Source organism: Balaenoptera musculus, chromosome 2, assembly GCF_009873245.2.
Source record: "Balaenoptera musculus isolate JJ_BM4_2016_0621 chromosome 2, mBalMus1.pri.v3, whole genome shotgun sequence".
NCBI classification, from domain to species: Eukaryota; Metazoa; Chordata; class Mammalia; order Artiodactyla; family Balaenopteridae; genus Balaenoptera; species Balaenoptera musculus.
Genome location: NC_045786.1, coordinates 78,934,746 through 78,954,342, shown reverse-complemented (window position 1 = coordinate 78,954,342; position 19,597 = coordinate 78,934,746). Strand labels below are relative to the sequence as shown.

General features: G+C 34.0%; 1 protein-coding gene across 1 annotated transcript in view; it reads left to right on the top strand.

Moving 5' to 3' along the window:
• The window catches only part of UNC13C (unc-13 homolog C), a 591,483-nt gene extending 582,019 nt beyond the window's left edge, over positions 1-9,464 (top strand). The window contains 3 exon segments of the mRNA XM_036844585.1: positions 2,377-2,469; positions 3,998-4,157; positions 7,610-9,464. Coding sequence (XP_036700480.1) covers positions 2,377-2,469; positions 3,998-4,157; positions 7,610-7,895 — 539 coding nt within the window. The 3' untranslated portion in view covers positions 7,896-9,464.
• The last annotated feature ends 10,133 nt before the right edge of the window (positions 9,465-19,597 follow it).

Here is a 19,597-nt window from a genome sequence, read left to right as displayed (position 1 = left end):
GGCAACTAAGCCCATGCGCCACAACTACTGAGCTCGTGCACCTCAACTAGAGAGCCCACACGCCACAACCAGAGAGAGAAAACCCACGCACCACAACTAGAGAGAGAAAACATGCAGGCCACAACTAGAGAGAAGCCCACGAGCCGCAGCAAAGAGCCTGTATGCTGCAATGAAAGATCCCACATGCCTCAGCAAAGATCCCGCATGCCGCAACTAAGACCCGATGCAGCCAAAAATAATAATAAATAAATAAATAAAATTAAATTAAAAAATAAACTTCAATGGTGGCCATTAGTGGTCATTATCTATTTAAAGGTCATTGTCTATTCAGTTAGTGGTAGAGCTTTTCCAGCCCCTTCTCTTAGGGGAAGTACAAGCTTGATTGATAGAACTGGCTGGTGTGAAACTTATTTCCAAATAGTTCCCCAGGGCATTGACGAACTCTTCCAAAACTCAAGACCTGGACACTTTTTCCTGCTGCACCTCACCTGGGCATAGCACATTCCTTTGAGAGGTCTGCCTCTTTACCACGTCTGTGACAATCCCTGATAAAACCAGAGCCTACAATCACATTTTCCCTCTCTTATCCCCAATTCTGGCACTTCAAGCCCATTCAGGAGCCATCTCCCATATTTCTCAGCAACCATGACTTTAAGCAGAGGGGAAAGTCCTGACATACTCTTTGGCTTGCTGTTCCTCACTTGGCCATGCTCAGGTCTGCTAAGTAGGCAGCCAATTAAAAAATGAAATGCTCATCTTGCTGGCACTTCCAGAGTCTAGGAGTACTTCTACTTGGAGTTTTCTTTCCTTCACCTCAGGAAAAGGAAACATTTCCGCTCTTCCCTTCCCACAGAACAATGAACAGTCCCTTGGCTAATGCCCATAGTGATCACTTTCTATCTTTCAGTTCTTTTATTATCAAATGGCTAGGATGGGGTGTGGGTGAGAGGGCTGCTTGTGGTGAACCAGCTCTTCTCAGCAGGTCCTGTTAAGAGGTTCTGGCTGAAATCCAGTGATTTTCTGAAGTTAGAAATTGGAAGTCTCTTAAAACCTTTCATTTTCAGCTTGGTCATTAGCCATTTATTTTACAAAAATAAGATTCTTATTACTCTCATATATATTGTAAATGGTTAAAATCTCTATAGGACAAAATTAGAATTCCACCTACCTTTGACAAATAAATACCATTTCTAGAAATTATACTATAGATAAACTTGTAAATATGAAAAATAATTATTTGTTACATTTTGCTCATAAGAGCAAGAGATTAGAAACAACCAAAGTGTAGTTAAATAAATAATGGTATGTTCATATAATGGAATAAAGGCTAAACATTATTTTAAATGTTTTGAATATTTTAATGTTTTCATTATTTGGTAAGCAGATTAGTGATTCATTTTTAAGCAAGTACTCAGGGAACACTGACTTTGTAGTTAATGCAGTGATATTACAGACTATCTTAAAGAATGGGGCATAGCTTTATGTATACTGAAATGGAATGATCTTCTTAATATATTTTTAGGTGAAAAGACAAAGGCAAGGTAAATGATAATTAGAGTATGTGCTTTTATTTGTGAAAAAAATACACGTGCTTATAGGTGATATGTTAATAGATAAGTGTGTGTGTGTGTATGAGGTTGATGTAGTTATCCCTGTTTTACAAATGAGAAAAGCGAGACCTGAGAACATAGCAAATTCCAATCACAGAACCAGTTGCAGCATAACTATGATTTGAATTCAAGCTTATCTGACCCCAAATCACAGGCACTTTCCAATACAACATGCTTAACCTTTGACTATCCTTTATCAGGGTAGAATTGACTACTCCTTTTTATACCATCAGTCGACCTTGTAAATGTAGCTATCTTAGAATGTATCACACTATATGCAGCAATATGTATATATGTTGCTCTCCCCTGGTCTAGTGTGGGCCTCGTGAGGGCAGGTGCTCTGTAGAGCCATCTTTGTATACCGGGTGCTCTGGTGTGGTACACTGAAGAAAAGCACTGCACAAAGGAAAGAAAGGCATGATACATCTTTGTACATAAGCAACAACGAGGAGAGCTTTATTAAGTGCCTAGTAAGGCAACTGCCTTTTTTTTTTTTTTAACGATAGTAATACTAAGAGTGTGCCTTAAGGTATCTGAGTACTATATGAAAGTTTAGCTAAATGGGCTAAATATGGTTATACCCAAGCCTCAAACCTGCATGGCAAATTTAATTTAGTGAACATTTATCAAAATCTAGTATGTGCTGTTAACGAAAAGAACCATTTATTTCTATGATCACACTTTACAGTCCCTTGTGCACAGAATGCCGATGTCCGTTATTAAGTGGTCTGAAAGGTCAGGCCAGTAAACTTTTGCTGATTTGCAGGTCCCTCCTCCAGAGATTCAGTGGGTCAGATATCTGTTCATGTGGACATCACCGCCACCCCAGGAACAGGAGAGCATAAAGTCACTATAAAAGGTATATTTCGGGTCCAGGTAGATAAAACAGCCTATGAGACTTTAACCTCTGGAAATAAGTATATCAAAAATGTTGTTTTTTCTTGAATCTCTCTTTTAAAATCTATATTAAATGATTTCAGGGCATGCTCAGAATTTCTTCATGAATCTAGAACTTTTGATTTAAAACTGAAAAAAATGAATGGCACAGGTATTTAACCTATGTTACTTGAAATATCTAAATGGTTTAAATACATTGGTGATTACATTTCAAAACTGTATACATTGAACGTGTTCTCTATGGTTGAGGCTATGATATACATTGAACATTGGTGCTGTGGTTGGCTCCAACTTGCCAATGACATTTTAGATGTTAAGTCAGCATGTTCTTACTAGCCACATAATCTACCTACTTTTTCTATGTGATTTCCAACAACTGTTTGATTTTTTTTAAATGGGTGGTTGAATCAATTGGTTTTATATTGTAAAAGCACAATCTGAAAATAGGGGTCATTTCAAAGATGTAATTTAATGATTAATACTTTGCTCAATAGAACCATGTTCTATTTTTATATCATTATAGACTTAGTCACTTTAAATAATATCTACTTTAATCAAAACCATGGCCTTCTAACATTTTAAAATTGCATTACCTAATGTATCTTTGTATTATAAAAGTAACACTGCTATGGATTATAATAGATTATATACAGTACTGGTAATCATACAGAAAAGTGGGCATGACTATATATTCCAGTGTCACTAAATATATTTGAAAAATATTTTGACAATGCATATCAAATGGTAAAAGTTTTATCAACCTTTTGCATTAGCAAATTTAATTGTAAGACAATTCCTTAAGGATATCATCATCAAAGGATGAGCAAACCTGTATGAGAATGTTCATTTAAGTATTATTTATGATGCCTGAAATTAGGAAACCGCCATAATATGCAACAACAAGTGATTGGGTAAATATAGAATGAAATGTACATATAATGAAATATTTGCTGTTGGAAAATACATAATAAATTAGAATGCTAGCCGTGATGGGAGTAAAAAATAAAGCTACTTATAAGACTGCAATACATTATGATCCCATTCTATATATAAAGATTGAAAACATCATACCAAAATATTAACAGTCATTTCTTCTGAGTGATAAAATTATAGATTTTAAAAATCTATTTTCTGTATATTTTCTAAATATTTCATGATGAACATATAATTTAAATATGAAAAGCATCATTTTTTCACCTAAACAAGAATCATAACTTTTCAGTATTAATGATTGTCATTTCAATTACAGCTAACATTTGCCATCCCAATGCCACATGGCTTAGAGCTGAAAGCGCCAACAAGCATGCAGTCCAGAGAGTAAATTGTTTTTCCTCATCAGTGGGGTTAGGGTGCTATCAAATGCAAGTTACAACTTCATACATCATTTTTAAAAATAAAAATTCACTCTAAGGATCAAAGGGAGAGTCTAGGATTCCACACATTGGTTTGTTAATACTTTATATTCCTGTCTCTTTCCTTTTGGTTTTTAGTGATTGCTATTAATGACTTACACTGGCAGACCACTGCAATGTTCCGCCCCTTTGTGGAAGTTTGTATGCTGGGACCCAATCTCGGAGACAAGAAGAGAAAACAAGGCACAAAGACAAAAAGCAACACATGGTCACCAAAATATAATGAAACATTTCAGTTGTAAGTTATGACCTGAATCCTTTATTCAACCAGGCAATAGGCGTTGTAGAGCTACACTTATGAGTGACTCACAGGGTAGGAATGGCACTGGGCTTTGCTAAGGAAAGCAAAACCTATGGGTTTAAAGATTCCTGTTCATCATTGATCCAAGGCAAATGAAGAAGTTTTTAGTTCTCTTCCATTTGTTTAATATTTGTCCAGTGCCTACCATGTATCAGGCAATAGTATAGGCATTGGATAAATGTAGAAGGAGGACTTTGCTCTCGTGGAAGTTACTCTCTAGAGATAAAGAATGTATGATAAACAACATCATAAATAAATAAAGTTATCGTATGATAGTACTAAGCAGAGCATTAAAACAGGGTGATGTAATAGAGTGATCGGTTGGCTGCTTAGACGGGGTGTTCAGGGAAGCCTGTCTGAGCATGTGCCTTTTATATAGGAACCTGAGAATATAAAGAACCAGTCATGTAGGGAAGAGAGTTGAGAGCATTTTAGGACAAGGAAAATTGCGAGTGCAAGGATTCTAAGCAGGAGCATGCCTGGCATATTTAAAACACAGTATATAGTGGGCAAGGGAGTGAGATAAAATGAATTTGAAGAGGTGATCAGGTACTACATCACACAGGGCTTTGAAGTCAGTGGTAAAGGAGCCTGGGTCACATTCTAAGTTCAATAGGAGACGTTGAAGGATTTTCATATGAGGGTTTGAACAATCTGATTTACATCATTAATGATTATGGTGTTTGCTGTATAGAGAAGTAACTATAGGGAAGGCAAGACCAAACATGTAGAAATAAGTTAGAAGGCTATTGCAGTAGTCTAGGTAAGAGATAATAGTGACTGATCAGATAGTCTTAGGGAGGAAGGAAGTAGTCAAGAGATGGAAAAAAGTGGAAATATTTTGGATATGTGTTGGAATTCTAAGAGATCCTATAGAATTTACAGTGGATTGGAGATAGAATATGAAAGAAAGAGTATATGAATTAGGCTCCCAAGAACATTCAATTGAGATTAATTCAAGACATATATTTACAAAGGAATGTACAAAGATGTGAGAATAGAGGGGCTATGAGCAATAGAGGTGTAACCTGGGGCTAGTAATAGCCAGGTTATTACCCCTTCTGTGCCTAGGGGAGAGGAAGAGCAGTTACTAAAATCGGGACTGTGAAACTTCATTTGTAGTCATTCACCTTATTAGGAGAGTGACCTTCCATGGAGGGAAACAGCCTACTTGAGGGAGCCTCACATGCAAGAAGCCAGAGAAATAAACTCTGACCTCACTCTCATCATTTTTTCTGATTTTCTAATGACGCTCCCTTTTGGCCAAACCCAACTGGAAGCCAGAGCACGGAGAAACTCAATGTGTGTGGTCCTTACAGGTCAGCACTGTATTGCAAAGTACAAGAAGAAGGATGGAGAATAGATCCAGTTGGAGCAAACGGAAGCTATCTGGCACTGAATAAAATCAAGGATGACTCCTAGTTTTTGGCATAAGCAATTGGGTAGATGTTGATTTACTGAGATGGGGAAATAGAGACAGGCGATGAGGAGATCAAAGATTTTGTTTTAAATCTATTAACTTGGAGATGCCTACAGTCCATCCAAGAGGAGATATTAAATACATAGTTAGATATAACTTGAGAATTATCTGCATAAGGATGTAATTAATTCTACAAATCTACATGAGCTGACCCAGAGATGGAGAGCAGGGACACAGGACCAAGCCCTAGGGGCTTTCATACACACGCACACGCATGCACACTTACCAAACCATCCCTTACTGGTTTGATTCTTTGTTATTTCGCATTCTCGATTTCCCAGAGACCTTGCAGCATTCTGTTCTCTGAATATTTCACTCTCTTACCACTCATTAAAACTTAACTATCCTACCACATCAATTAAAAGGGTTCTAACAGATTAATCCCACTAATAATGCCTGCTAAGAAACCAGCTCACAAGATTCCACCTATCTGCTCCTCCAAACTACACAAAAATTTTGATCCAATTGAAAAGTCTTCCAAAAGGTTCTAGGACTACTTGGATAATGCAAAATTCAGATACAACACTGTGAGCTACCAAGACCACAATTCTGGGAAAAGGTGGCATTTTGACTCATTTTAGTTCACAAGAAGACCCAGATCCCATCATATTTTGCCATTCTATTCTTACCCCCCAGGATTCCATCTTCTTGTATGTTATTTCAGATTGTCTCTTAAAATAAGTACACAGTTTAGTTGTCAATGTCACCTGGAAACAAGAGTCTGACTCGGCAAAATGTTTGATCAGAAAAAATGACTTAGAAAAGGAAGGAATTTGGAAGCTTGTACTGCTGAGGAATAGATGTGCATTCATTAAAAAGTCAGGACTGGGCTTCCCTGGTGGCGCAGTGGTTGAGAGTCTGCCTGCCAATGCAGGGGACACGGGTTCGAGCCCTGGTCTGGGAGGATCCCACATGCCGCGGAGCCACTGGGCCCGTGAGCCACAACTACTGAGCCTGCGCGTCTGGAGCCTGTGCTCCGCAACGAGAGAGGCCACGATAGTGAGAGGCCCGCGCACCGCGATGAAGAGTGGCCCCCACTTGCCGCAGCTGGAGGAAGCCCTCGCACAGAAGCGAAGACACAAATAAATAAATAAATAAATTAATTAATTATTAAAAAAAAAAAAAAAGTCAGGACTATCTGAGGACGAATTAAAATAAGGGGCAGGGAAGGATTATCCTCAGAGTTTCTCCACTCAGCCTTCTTCATTAGGTTCAGCTCTGCACTAAGTTGTCTTGGGTTGTTATTAGGAGAGGCCATCCTCAGTCCCAATCTTGACAGGTCTAACTGTTGCCATAGGAAAGAGCTGGCATTGAAGCACCAGGCTCTGCTGGAACTGATTTACTCTGGAGATTTCTATGCAATTTAGCATCTTGTGAATAGTGCTTGACAGTCTGTCCAGTGTATTCCCCTGAGAAAAGGCTCCTAGATATAATAGCGTATCCAGGAGTCTGAGGTAAAGAAAGGAAATTGTAATAACGGATGTTGAAATGGCACAGGAATTGTTCCAAAAGGTACCTGTCCCCCTTGGCCTAGCTTCCATGACCCCTAGTAACGCCTCCTACCCCTATATCACTGGGGAGACCTTGCCTCCAATGATTAATTACAACATAATATTTTAATTCCAGTTTCTATTAATATCCTTAACATCAGGGCAGTAAAGCATTTTTAGATTGATTTCCTATTTCTATCTAGGGAAAGAAGGAGTTTTTAAGTTCGATTGCAGAGTAATAGCTATGTAAATACAATCTAAGTAAAATTTAAAGGATATTTGCATCAGAGTTCAAAGACAATGATACTCTATTTGCCAATATAATATTCTGAGCAATGTATAAAATTTTCAACAGTCTATTAGAACCATATTGATCCCTATTTGAAGACACTCAAAATCCGTATTTTTAATCCACACAGCATTCTGAGTAAAGAAAACCGCCCAGGGGCCTATGAACTTCACCTTTCAGTTAAAGATTACTGCTTTGCCAGAGAAGATCGAATTATCGGAATGACAGTAATTCAGCTCCAGAACATAGCAGAAAAGGGAAGCCACGGGGCATGGTATCCCCTATTGAAAAACGTCTCTATGGATGAAACTGGTTTGACTATCCTTAGAATCCTCTCGCAGAGGACCAGTGACGATGTGGCTAAAGAATTTGTAAGACTTAAATCTGAAGCAAGATCTGCTGAAGACAGTGCTTGAAACAAATACTGCAAGATAGCATCTTTGAGAATTCATAAACTGTAACTGTTTGACTACTGCATGCATGTGCAAATACACGGGAATGTTTATTTCACTACGTTTCAGTGTTTGCCAGTACTCAAGAACAATGTCTACAAGGTATGTGGAAAACCTGTGAAACTTTTATACCATTTCTGGTCTTTCTTTGAGAAATAAATGTTCCATGAAGTGCCAAAATTATGATGTAAAGTGAAATATCCAGAGTATCTTTTAAAATGTTTATTTCATTACCACTTTCTCATCCATTAAACATACTAAAAAACAGTCTCTTAAGTTGGTCCATTAGTTGTCCTTGTTACACTGGTGTATATGGCCAGTAGGTATGAAAGCATTTGTTACTCAAATTCTATTTTATTTAGGCTTACCTCATTATAGATGTCTTACAAATACCCTTTTCTATCATGACTAGAAATGCAGTTACTTCTAGAAAGCATTTGTAATTTTATAGTTGCAGATATATTGTGATGATTTTTGCATACATATTAAAATAGAAAATGTGGGAAATATTTTATGCCAACCAGTTTCCAACCTTTCTGAAATCACTGTGAAGAAATGCTCTTAAAGCAAACTTATAAAAAGTAATGCTAAATAGTTTGTTAACAGTGTTTGATATATCAACAGAACTTTGTTCTTTAAAACTGCCAAGGTCACATCACATTTGTAAAAAAAAAAAAAAAAAAAAAAAAAAGGTAAGTTGAAGCATTTGCCATCTAGCATTATGTCTTGGCTTTACCAAATTTCATTCTTTAGAAAGTCATACGACTAATGGTTTAGGAGTATGATGGAAGGTTTGTTTCTTAAATTACCTACGATAAGTAATTATACTGTTAGTGTTTTCCTTCTGACAGTTATGACTAACTCCTTATTTACTGAGTGCTATAATCAGTTAAATGCTTTTCTCTTTTTAGAAATATTCAACAATTTGTACTGAATGCAGCATTACTATATATTGCACTGGAGCAAAAAGTCATGTCTTCAACTCTTTAGTGAAAAATGTAAAATGAAGTCTGAAGAAATTGCTTACAATTTTGTAATTTATGTTATTTATAAGCCCAAGATGCATACAATGCAATAGGAAAATGACTTATTACAGCTCGGTAGATAAAAATATAACTAGGTTAGAGTTTGAATATGAAATAGTTTATGAATATTTGCATTTTCTCTGTTTTTATGGTTTGACTTTTTAGAATCTGTACCTAAGTACTTGGCTGTAGAAGAGTACTTTGTAGTTGTAACTTATGGTCATAACTGTTAGTGGGCAACATACACATGCAGGAACAAGATCCTGTTACAGTGACTGTGCTTTGTGAACAAGCTGGTCTGATATGTTAAGAACAGAAATCAAAGATGGTAAGATCCACTAATTCGTGTTAAATTGATAAGCAAGTGCTTTGTTAATGACGTCTCCAAATGCATAGTACAATGCAATCCTCTGGCATATGCATTAATAAATGGATGTATATTGAGCACATGCAATACTTCATTGTATCTTCTGCCTTTTTATTTCATGTATGCAACATCATTCCACTATTTAAGAATAAAAAATCCAGGCTCTTTTTACTGGATAGAACACTCTTCACAACGTTTGGTTCTAGTATCTCATTAGAATTTGAAAAAAAATTTTTCCAGGAGTTGTATTCATGGAAAAAGCCACATATTACAGGATAATGACCCTGCAAATAAGAAAAAAGCTGATGTATCTACCTGTCAGTACGTCTCTGAATACTGTTAAGCCATGAAGAAAATTCAACATTCAACATATAGACAAGCAACACAGTTAAATAAAAACTTACATGACAAAAGGTTTCATTATTTTATTGCAAGATTCATTCAAGATTTATAACAATTTTACAGAACATTGACTTGAGCTCTTTAGGAGCACATTAATGTCATAAAGCAGCACACCCTTGAATAAATGGCAGTTTGCGTTTGCATTGATCACTTAAAAAATTATGAGCTAAGTATTTTTTCCAGTATTTGTTTAATTGGATCTATTCATTCCGTCTTTGTGTGTGTGCACAATATATATCAAACACTAATGGTGATGGTATGAATTGAGTCTATTTATTAATATCATAAAGTATCAGTCCTAATTTTGAAATAATTATGAATTCTGCAGTCTTTGTTGTTTCTCCCAAGATACAAGTATTTGTTGTCTCCAGAACAAAGCCTGTTGTGTTTACATACCCAAATTAGTAACCACTCTGAAGTTCACAGCAATCTCTGTCAACTATAGACTCCATTAAAGTGTGAAGCAATTTATTTATCATATTTTAGATAAAATGCACAAAGACAAAGCTCTGTTTTTCATCTACAGATGAAACTCACATTAGAAGTTCTCAAAGAAACACATGAAAATCAAATTTGGCTAAAATGAGGTGTTTAAAACCACAGTGGAACACTTATTATTTAAAGGAGCTCTGATGAATTATTATTTAAGATAAGTAATCAGATGTCCTCATCGCAACCTGCTCTAATTCATCTATTTCTAGGATAATTTATATATTGAATTTCCCTTAAATGAGGTACATTTATAAATGACAATCCTAGCTTAATGTTTTGCATTTGGCCTTTTTAAAAAAATGTTTGAAGTGAGGTTTATATTCTCCTTTTAATTTCTCTTATATAAAGATGACTATACTAGCACTTTTATGGACTAATATAGTAGTTTCAATCTTCATACTCAAATAATGAAAAATAATCAGATTTATGCAGGACTCAGAAAATATCCCTGGATAGAAGTCTGAGACTAAGCTCCAATTTGTAAATATCATATTATACATATTTTAAAATATACTTTTTTCACATTATGATGATTTTGAAATCAGGATATATTTTATAATCATTGTCAAGCTATAGATTAATGGGTGCTTTTTTTCCTTTTTTAGTAGTAAATAACGGTTCATCGTGCAATGAATGACTTCTTAGAAACAAATGTAGAGAAAGAAAGTAATGGTTAGGTATCTTTTTAAAGAATCATATATATTTTAATTTGCATATACTAAAATTAACTCTGTTGGTAAACGTTTCTGTTTTGACAAATTCATAGAATCATGTATCAGGCACAACAAGCAAAATATAGGACAGTTCCATCATCCTCCAAAATTCCATTATCCTACTACTTTGTAAACAAACTCTCTTTCTACTTTCAACTCCTGGCAGCACTGATCTATTTTCAGTCCCCCTGGTTTTATGTTTTCCAGAATGCCATGGAAAGGAATCATGATAGTAGGTATCCTTCTGAACCTAAATTCTTTCACTAGGCATTATTCATTTAAGAGTCATCCATGTTGTGGCATGTATCAACTGTTTTCATTGCTGAGTAGTATCCCATTGCATGGGCATATAAAAGAGCATCTGTTCATTCAAAAGTTCAAAGACATCTGGGTTGTTGTTGGTTTTTGTAAGATTATGAACAAAGCTGTTATAAACATTTGTGTACAGGATTTTGTGTCACCATAAGTGCTTATTTCTCTTAAGTGAATACAAACTAGTGGGATTTCTGGGTCATATTATATATTTAACTTTATAAAAAACGGTCAAACTTTTACCAAAGTGTTGTATCATTTTACATTCCCAGCAGCAATGGGTAAGAGTTCCAATTGCTCCAAATCCTTGAAGCACTTGGTATTGTCAGTCCTTTTTCTATTTTAGTTTGCAGTCCCCTGATGATTGATGATGTTGATTATCTCTACATTTGCTTGTTTCTCATCCATATATTATCTTCGGTGAAGTGTCTGCAAATCTTTTGTCCATTTATTCAACTAGTTTTTTGTTTTACTATTGTTGCATTTGGAGACATCTTTGCATACTGGGTATAGAAATCCTTTGTCAGATATGAGATTTGCAGATATTTCATCCCAGTCTGTGGCTACTCGTTTCATTCTCATAAGAGTGTCTTTCAGAGAGCAAAAGTTTTAAATTTTGAAAAAGTAATTTATCATATTTTTCTTTTATGGATCATGGCTTTGCTGTTATATTTAAAAATTCTTTGCCTCACTCAGAGTCATAAAGATTTTCTCCCATGTTTTATTAAAGGAGTTGTATAGTTTTAGATTTTACTATTTGGTCTGTGATCCATGATCCATTTTGAGGTTATTTATTTTAATTATAGGATGTGAGGTTTGGGTTGAGGTTTATCTGTCTATTTCATTATTTTTAATCTACTAATTAATTTGCATGGGGAAGTCAAATTGTTCCAGTACCACACACCATTTATTGAAAAGACTACACTTTCTCCTATGAATTACCTTTGCACCTTTGTCATAAATCCATTGACCAAATGTGTGTGGGTCTATTTTTAAAATCTCTATTTCTGAAATCCCTTAACACCAGTGTGGCTCTGTCTTAATGACTGTAGCTTTGTATTGTCTTGAACTTAGGCAGTGTGAGTTTTCCATGTTGTTCTTTTTCTTAAGATTGTTGTGGGCTGTTCTAGTAATTTTGCATTCTTAAAAAAATTAAAACACTACTGGAATTTTGATTGGGATTTTATTGAATCTACAAATCATTTTGGGGACAACTGACATCTTAACAATATTGAGTCATCAATCTATGAACACAGTACCTTGTTCTCCGTTTATTTAGGTCTTCATTAATTTCTTTCATCAATGTTAGTTTTCAGCATAAAAATCCTACCAAATATTTCTTCTGTGTGTGCATGTATGATAGTGTAAGCAGTAATTTGAGAATAAAATTCAAATTTCAATTGTTCATTTTAGTATAAAAATTGATTCTTGTATATTAGCATGGTACCCCACGACCTCGCTAATCTTCCTTATTATTTGTAGGATCTTTTTTGTGGATTCTTTGGGATTTTCTACATTGACAATCATGTCAAAGAGAGGCATTTTTGTTTCTTTTCATGTGTGTGCATGTTATCACTTTTCTTTCTGTAATGCACTGGTTAAGTCTTCCAGTACATTCTTTTTTTCTTTCTTTTTTTCTTTCTGAGAACAGGGAAAAACTGTTTATGTAGATTTAATCATATCATATACAACTACAACTTGTAGCACTGAAAATGACCCTAGAAAGAATTTGGCTTCAGTGGTCTCAAACTATTTAGTGTAGCTGAATTCCCTCCATAATGTATTCACACCACAATATATAATATAAAGCAGGAAGAAGAGGCACAGTTCTTATTTTTTACATTAGTTTTATCCATTTGTTAACACACTGACTTCACATTTTAACCTATTCTCATGGCATGCAATATTACAACTGAGTACAATTTTTAATAGGAGTGGTAAGCTTGGCTTGTTCTCAGTCTTAGGGAGAAAGCATTCAGTCCTTCACCATTAAATATGATGTTAGTTATAGGTTTTCTTTTATCAGCTTAAAGAAGTTCCCTCCTACTCCTACTTTGCTGACAGTTTTATCAAGGATGACTTTTGAATTTTGTCTAATGCTTTTTCTGCATCAATTCAGATAATCATGTAATTTGTCTTCTATAGTCTGTGAATGTGGTAAACTACATGGACTGATTTTTTGATTGTTGAAGCAACTTTGCATTTCTGAGATGAACCCCAGTTGGTCATGATGTATTGTCTTTTTGTGTATTGCTGAATTCAATTGGGTAATATTTTGTTGTATTTTTATATCTATATTCACGAATTCTATTGATCTATATTTTTCTTTTCTTATAATGTTTGTGTCTTGTTATCAGGGTATTTACGGCCTCCTAAAGATTTTGGAACTGTTTCCTCCATTTCTATTTATCTATTTTATTAATCTTTTAAAAAGAACTAGCTTTGATTTCATTTTCTCTATTTTTTTCTGCTTTGAATTTCAATGTCTTCTGTTCTTATCTTTATTATTTTCTTCCATCTGTTTGATATAGGTTTAATTTTCTCTTCCAATTTATTAAAGTGGAGCCTTAGATTATTGATTTGGTACCTTTTATCTTCTAAAATATAAGCACTTAATGCCACAAATCTTCTAAACACTGCTTTAGCTTCGTTCCACAAATTTTGGTATGCTGTATTTTGTCTTTGTGCAGTTAAAAATATTTTCCAATTTCCATTATGACTTCTTTGACCCATAAGTTACAAATTATGTGTCTTGTTAAACTTCCAAATATTGTCTCTTACTTATTTCTAGTTTCATTTCATTACAAGTTAGAGAGTATACTTTGTATGATATCAATTCTTTTAAATTTGATAAGATTTGTTTTATGACCCAAGATATGCATGGTAAATGTCCCATATGCACCAGAAAAGAGTCTATTTTGTTGTTATTTTATAATTTTACATTAGAAGTTATCATTTTAAGGCACCTATGAAGAAATCTAACAATCAAAGTCAAGTTGATTGGTAGTGTTCTTCTGATCATCAATATTTTACTGATTTTCTTTTTTGTTTTACCAGCTACTTTGAGAAGAGTGTTGAAATTGACAAATATAATTATGAATCTTTCTATTTATCTTTCCATTTCTTCTGTTTGTTTTGTTTATTTTGAAACTCTGTTGTTAGGTACATATACATTTAGGATTATGATTATCTTCTCAGTGAGTTAACGCTGTTATAATTATGTGATGTTCCTCTTTCATCCTGATAATTTCCTTTGTTCTCATGTCTGCAATAACTGATAGTAGTGTCGCTTTCTTTAAATTAGGATTTAAGTTGTGTACCTTTTCCCATTGTTTTCCTTCTAAACTATCTGTATCACTATATTTAAAGTATGATAATTGTAGACAGCATCTATGTGGCATATATGGGTCTTTTTTTTAAAATCTAACTTGACAATCTTTATTTACACGGTACACTTTGACCATTTTACAAAGCTAATTAATTAGATTTTTTAAATTGCCAAAATTCTGATCTGAGATAGCTGAAATAAAAAGACTCATAATACATTGGTCTTTTGTCTTCTTTATAGAAAGTCATTTAGGCCACAAGTTTGAAAAGTTAATATAGGCCCAAGTTGTAAGCATCTACACTGGTACTTCTTGAAAAAGATATGACAGAATTATAAAATTTAAGAGCTCAAAGTAATCATACAGATAATCAAAATTCTTCACTCGAGAGAAGAAACTAAGCCTCAGAGGTATATAATATCTAACCTAATATCAACTAGTTAATAGCATAATAGGAAACTGGAATCCAGATGAGCTAATTTTCCTAAAGCTATCTTCTCTCCCCCACACCTGTACCTTGTCTGGGGCACTTCTAAATACTCTAAAATCAGTCCTCTAGGGCTGCCTCCAGAAATCAAAGGGATAAATTTAGGCCAAGTTGTGATTTTTGTCCCAAAAGTGGTATCTAAATTAGCCAGCTAATTCTCACATATTTTTTAGTGATGATATTAGATGGTTGAGTATTCTTTCTTTAAAATGTAGCATTATAGAAAAGGGAGGTTAAAAACATTAACAAATGCTAGTCATCTTTTTTGTTCATATACCTAGAAGAATTGATTTAATTCTAATGAATCATATCCTGTGAATATGTTTTTAATCTCAATTTTATGTATGAGGAAACCAAACCTTGAAGAGTTTAAATGACTTGGCAAGATTCATACACATTCTTACTTATTTATGCTCATACAGATATATGGACACATTCATAACCAATTATAAAATATATTAAGAAAAAAGAAAAAAATTCCATTCACAATGGCAACAGAAATTTTAAGGTACCTAGGAAGAAATCTAACAAACAATGCATAAAGACTTGTATAAGGAAATTCTAACTCTATTAAAGGGCATAGACGATAATACAAACAAAAGAAAACATAGGTCTCTTTATGAATGACAAGACTCGATATTATAAAGATGGTAATTGCTTCCAAATTAATCTACAAGTTTCATTACATTTTAATTTAAAAAACAACATATTTTTCGAATAGATTACAAGCTAATTTAAAAATTCATATGGAAGCAAAAGAAAAGTCAAGGTAATTTTGAAGAATGATCAAGTATCCCCCCCCAGCTGCACACCTCTAACAGATTTCATGATTTGTCATAATGCTGTAGTAAATAGTGTAGGTTTTGCATAGAGATACATAGACAATGAAATACAATAGATTCCCTAGAAATAGATCTATGAATATGTGAGAATTTGATATCATGTTGGGTAGGGTAGACGTTTAATAAATGTATACATTAATATACATTTAATGAATGTATATATTCTATATCTATATAGGAATAGATAAAACTAGATCACAATGCAAAACAAAAATAAAACGAAATCCAGATGAATTGCACACCTAATAATTAATAGTCAAACAGTAATGTTTTAGAAGAAAAACTTATCTTCACCATGTAGAAATTAGGAACAATTTTTTAAACAGGAATTTTAAAGCATAAAAGAAAAGAGAGAAATAAATTGATAAATTTGCACATACTAAAATTTAAAACTTTTCAGTGACAAAAGGAACAAAGTTAGATGAACAGCCAAACAAAAAATATTTTAATATGCTTAATTAATAATGAACTCAACTACACTGTGGCACAAACTTTTAAAAATTACTTAAAAATTCAATAGAAAAATCAATAAGCAATCCACAAAAGAGAAACACCAATGACAATAAATATATTTAGAGATGCTTATTCTCAATAGAAATAATAAAAATGCAAAATATATCTCACTCAAATCAGCAGAAACGTGAAAAAGTTGATTCAAGAATCAACATAATATTTTGAACAATCCCTCATCAATGTCATTAACAAGATCCAAGAAGACATTGCGTCTATGAACTATAAGAATGAAAGCCAAAATAAAGTGCTTTAAAAATGACCATAGCCAAGAGAAGTAAATAATGAGAGAAAATATTACATTTGGAGCAGATAATCCTTTGTCGTGGGGAGCTGTCCTGTGCACTATAGGATGTTTGGCAGTATAGCTGGCCTCTACCCTGGGTCAAGGTAATCATGGCCTTCACCTTAGAAATGGGCATGAACCACCCAGCACTATGAAAGCACTGTTAAACCAGGTGTAAACAGGTTGGCTGCATGATGATCCTCTCCTCTGTTGCTCTCCCTTCTAAACTCCCAAGGCTAAAAAATTACTACTTAAGGAGACAGTGTCTCTCCAGTGTTCCTCCTTTTTGAGAGTTTAGAGAAAAACCTCTGACAACTAGATGTTTCCTAGTGATGCAGCACCAAATAGAAGTTGGTAACAGTGGCTCTGCAGTGCCAAAGACTCTATGCTGGGGCTCATCTCTCCCTTCTTCAACAAATTGGGGGGAATTGACTATGTTTTGTTTAAGTTTTTCTTCTACAGTAATTTGCAAGAAAGATACTCCATTTAAAATTCTACTAATGATTTATAGTTTTTTCACAAGTAGTTATTTATAGTCATTATTATCATAAACACACAAAATAACTTTTATCTCACACTTACCAGTCAAGAAATTTAACACACTTATTTCTTGGGGATTTGGGATTTTTTGTTTTGTTTTGTTTTTCAGCTTCTTGGCCTTTCTTAGACTTCCAGTTGTGTTTGTTTTTTTTTTTCCTGAAGTGAGCTCATTTAAATATGAAAACTTTCAACATAAAGATATTTTTATTTTATATTTGTTATTGTAATATTTTAATAAATTACTTATATTTACTTTACCAATATTTCTCCCTTGAGCGGTTAGTTCTTTTATTCAGTTGTCCTTTATGCTTTATCGGCCTTAATGCTTAATAACTAATTGCTACCATTAACTAAGAACTAGAATATGCCAGTCACTATTCTAAATGCTTTAGATGTATCAACGTATTTAATCTTCACAATAGCATTATGAGGTTGGTATTATAATAACCATTGTAAAGATAAGAAAATTGTGGCTTAGAATGGTTAAGTAGATTGCCTAATGTCATGAAGCTGTTAAGGAAATCAAGATCTAAACTGGGATAGTCTAATTCCAATTTTAAATTCAAGGGGAAAAAAAAGAGGGACAATGATATAGCTATTATAAACAAATATTCACTTAACAATGCAGCCTATATCAAAATGTATTTAAGCAACAACCTATAAACCTAGAGGATTAAAAAGAATGAAACCAGAAAATATACTTGGAGAATTTAATATTATGCCCATCTCAAAAATTTATAAAGCCCTCTAAAATAGTCTTAGACATCAATGGTCTCAACAATACAATTAGTAAATCTTAGGTATGAAATACATACAGAGAATTCTATATCCTACAAACAAGGAATATGATTTGCTTTTGAGCAGCAGCAGAACAGTTAGAAAAATAGCTAGTAGGCTACAAAGGCAAATTCAAAACATTCCAAAGGATCAAGAACACATTGAATGTGTTCTGACAAAATGCAATAAAAATATGAATTAGGGGCTTCCCTGGTGGCGCAGTGGTTGAGAATCTGCCTGCCAATTCAGGGGACACGGGTTCGAGCCCTGGTCTGGGAAGATCCCACATGCCGCGGAGAAACTGGGCCCGTGAGCCACAACTACTGAGCCTGCGCGTCTGGAGCCTGTGCTCCACAACAAGTTGGGCGCGATAGTGAGAGGCCCACGCATTGCAATGAAGAGTGGCCCCTGCTTGCTGCAACTAGAGAAAGCCCTCGCACAGAAACGAAGACACAACACAGCCATAAATAAATAAATAAATAAATAAAATTAAAAAAAAAAAGCAAATGATGTCTCAGTATTATAAAAAAAAATATGAATTAATAAAAAAATGAAAGCTAAAAATTACATATGTTTGAAAATTAGCATCTTACCAAATACTCTTTGTCTTATGGAAGAAATAAATAAATAAAAGAAGGAAGGAAGAAAGAAATACTTGAAGTTGAATTGTGATAAAAACACTACATGTCAAAATTTATATGTGAAAGCAATACACAGAAGTAATTCTATAGCCTTAAATATATTTGTTTTAAAAACAAGAAATTATTAAAAATATAAGTGAAGTATCCAACTCAAGAAGTTGGAAGACAATCAAGAAAACAGGCCAAAGAAACAACAAAGAAGAAAGGTATACAGTTAAGGTTAAGAAAAAAAATCAGACACCCGGATATTCCTTACAAAAGAAAATCCATGTACAAGTTTATCAAAACCAAAACCTAAACCTAGTTCCCTGAAAAGATTTATAAGATAGATAAACCTTTGGCAAGACTAGTGAAGAAAAATAGTAGAGAAGATACTACTGCATAAAATACAGAATGAAAAGGGGAACTATGGACCCAAAAGAAATATAATAATAATAAGGGAATAATGAATAAAACTACTTTAAAAAACAGATGAGGTGGATAAATGTGTAGAAAAATATAAAATGCCAAAACTGGCCAAAACATGTATAGAACCTCAAATAAACTCTAAAATGCTTTTTTTAATTGGAAAATTTATTAAGAAATTCACCTTCCAAAAATGCTAGTGAGTGTGTAAACTTGAACAGCCAATTGGGAAAGCAATATGGCAGTACTTACAAGTTCCACTTAAAGGCTTTATATCCCAAAGAACCTCTCACTCAGGTCCAAATGTGTGAGACAGACTACATGAACATGCAGCACAAGGATAGAGCTTTAAATACATTGAATCATTCCTGCACCCCAGGGATGAAGCCCACTTGGTCATAGTATATAATCCTTTTAATGTGTTCCTGAATTCAGCTTGCTAATACTTTGTTGAAAATTTTTGCATCTATATTAATCAGGGATATGGGTCTAAGTTTTCTTGTAGTCTCCTTATCTTGCTGTGATATTAGGGTAATACTAG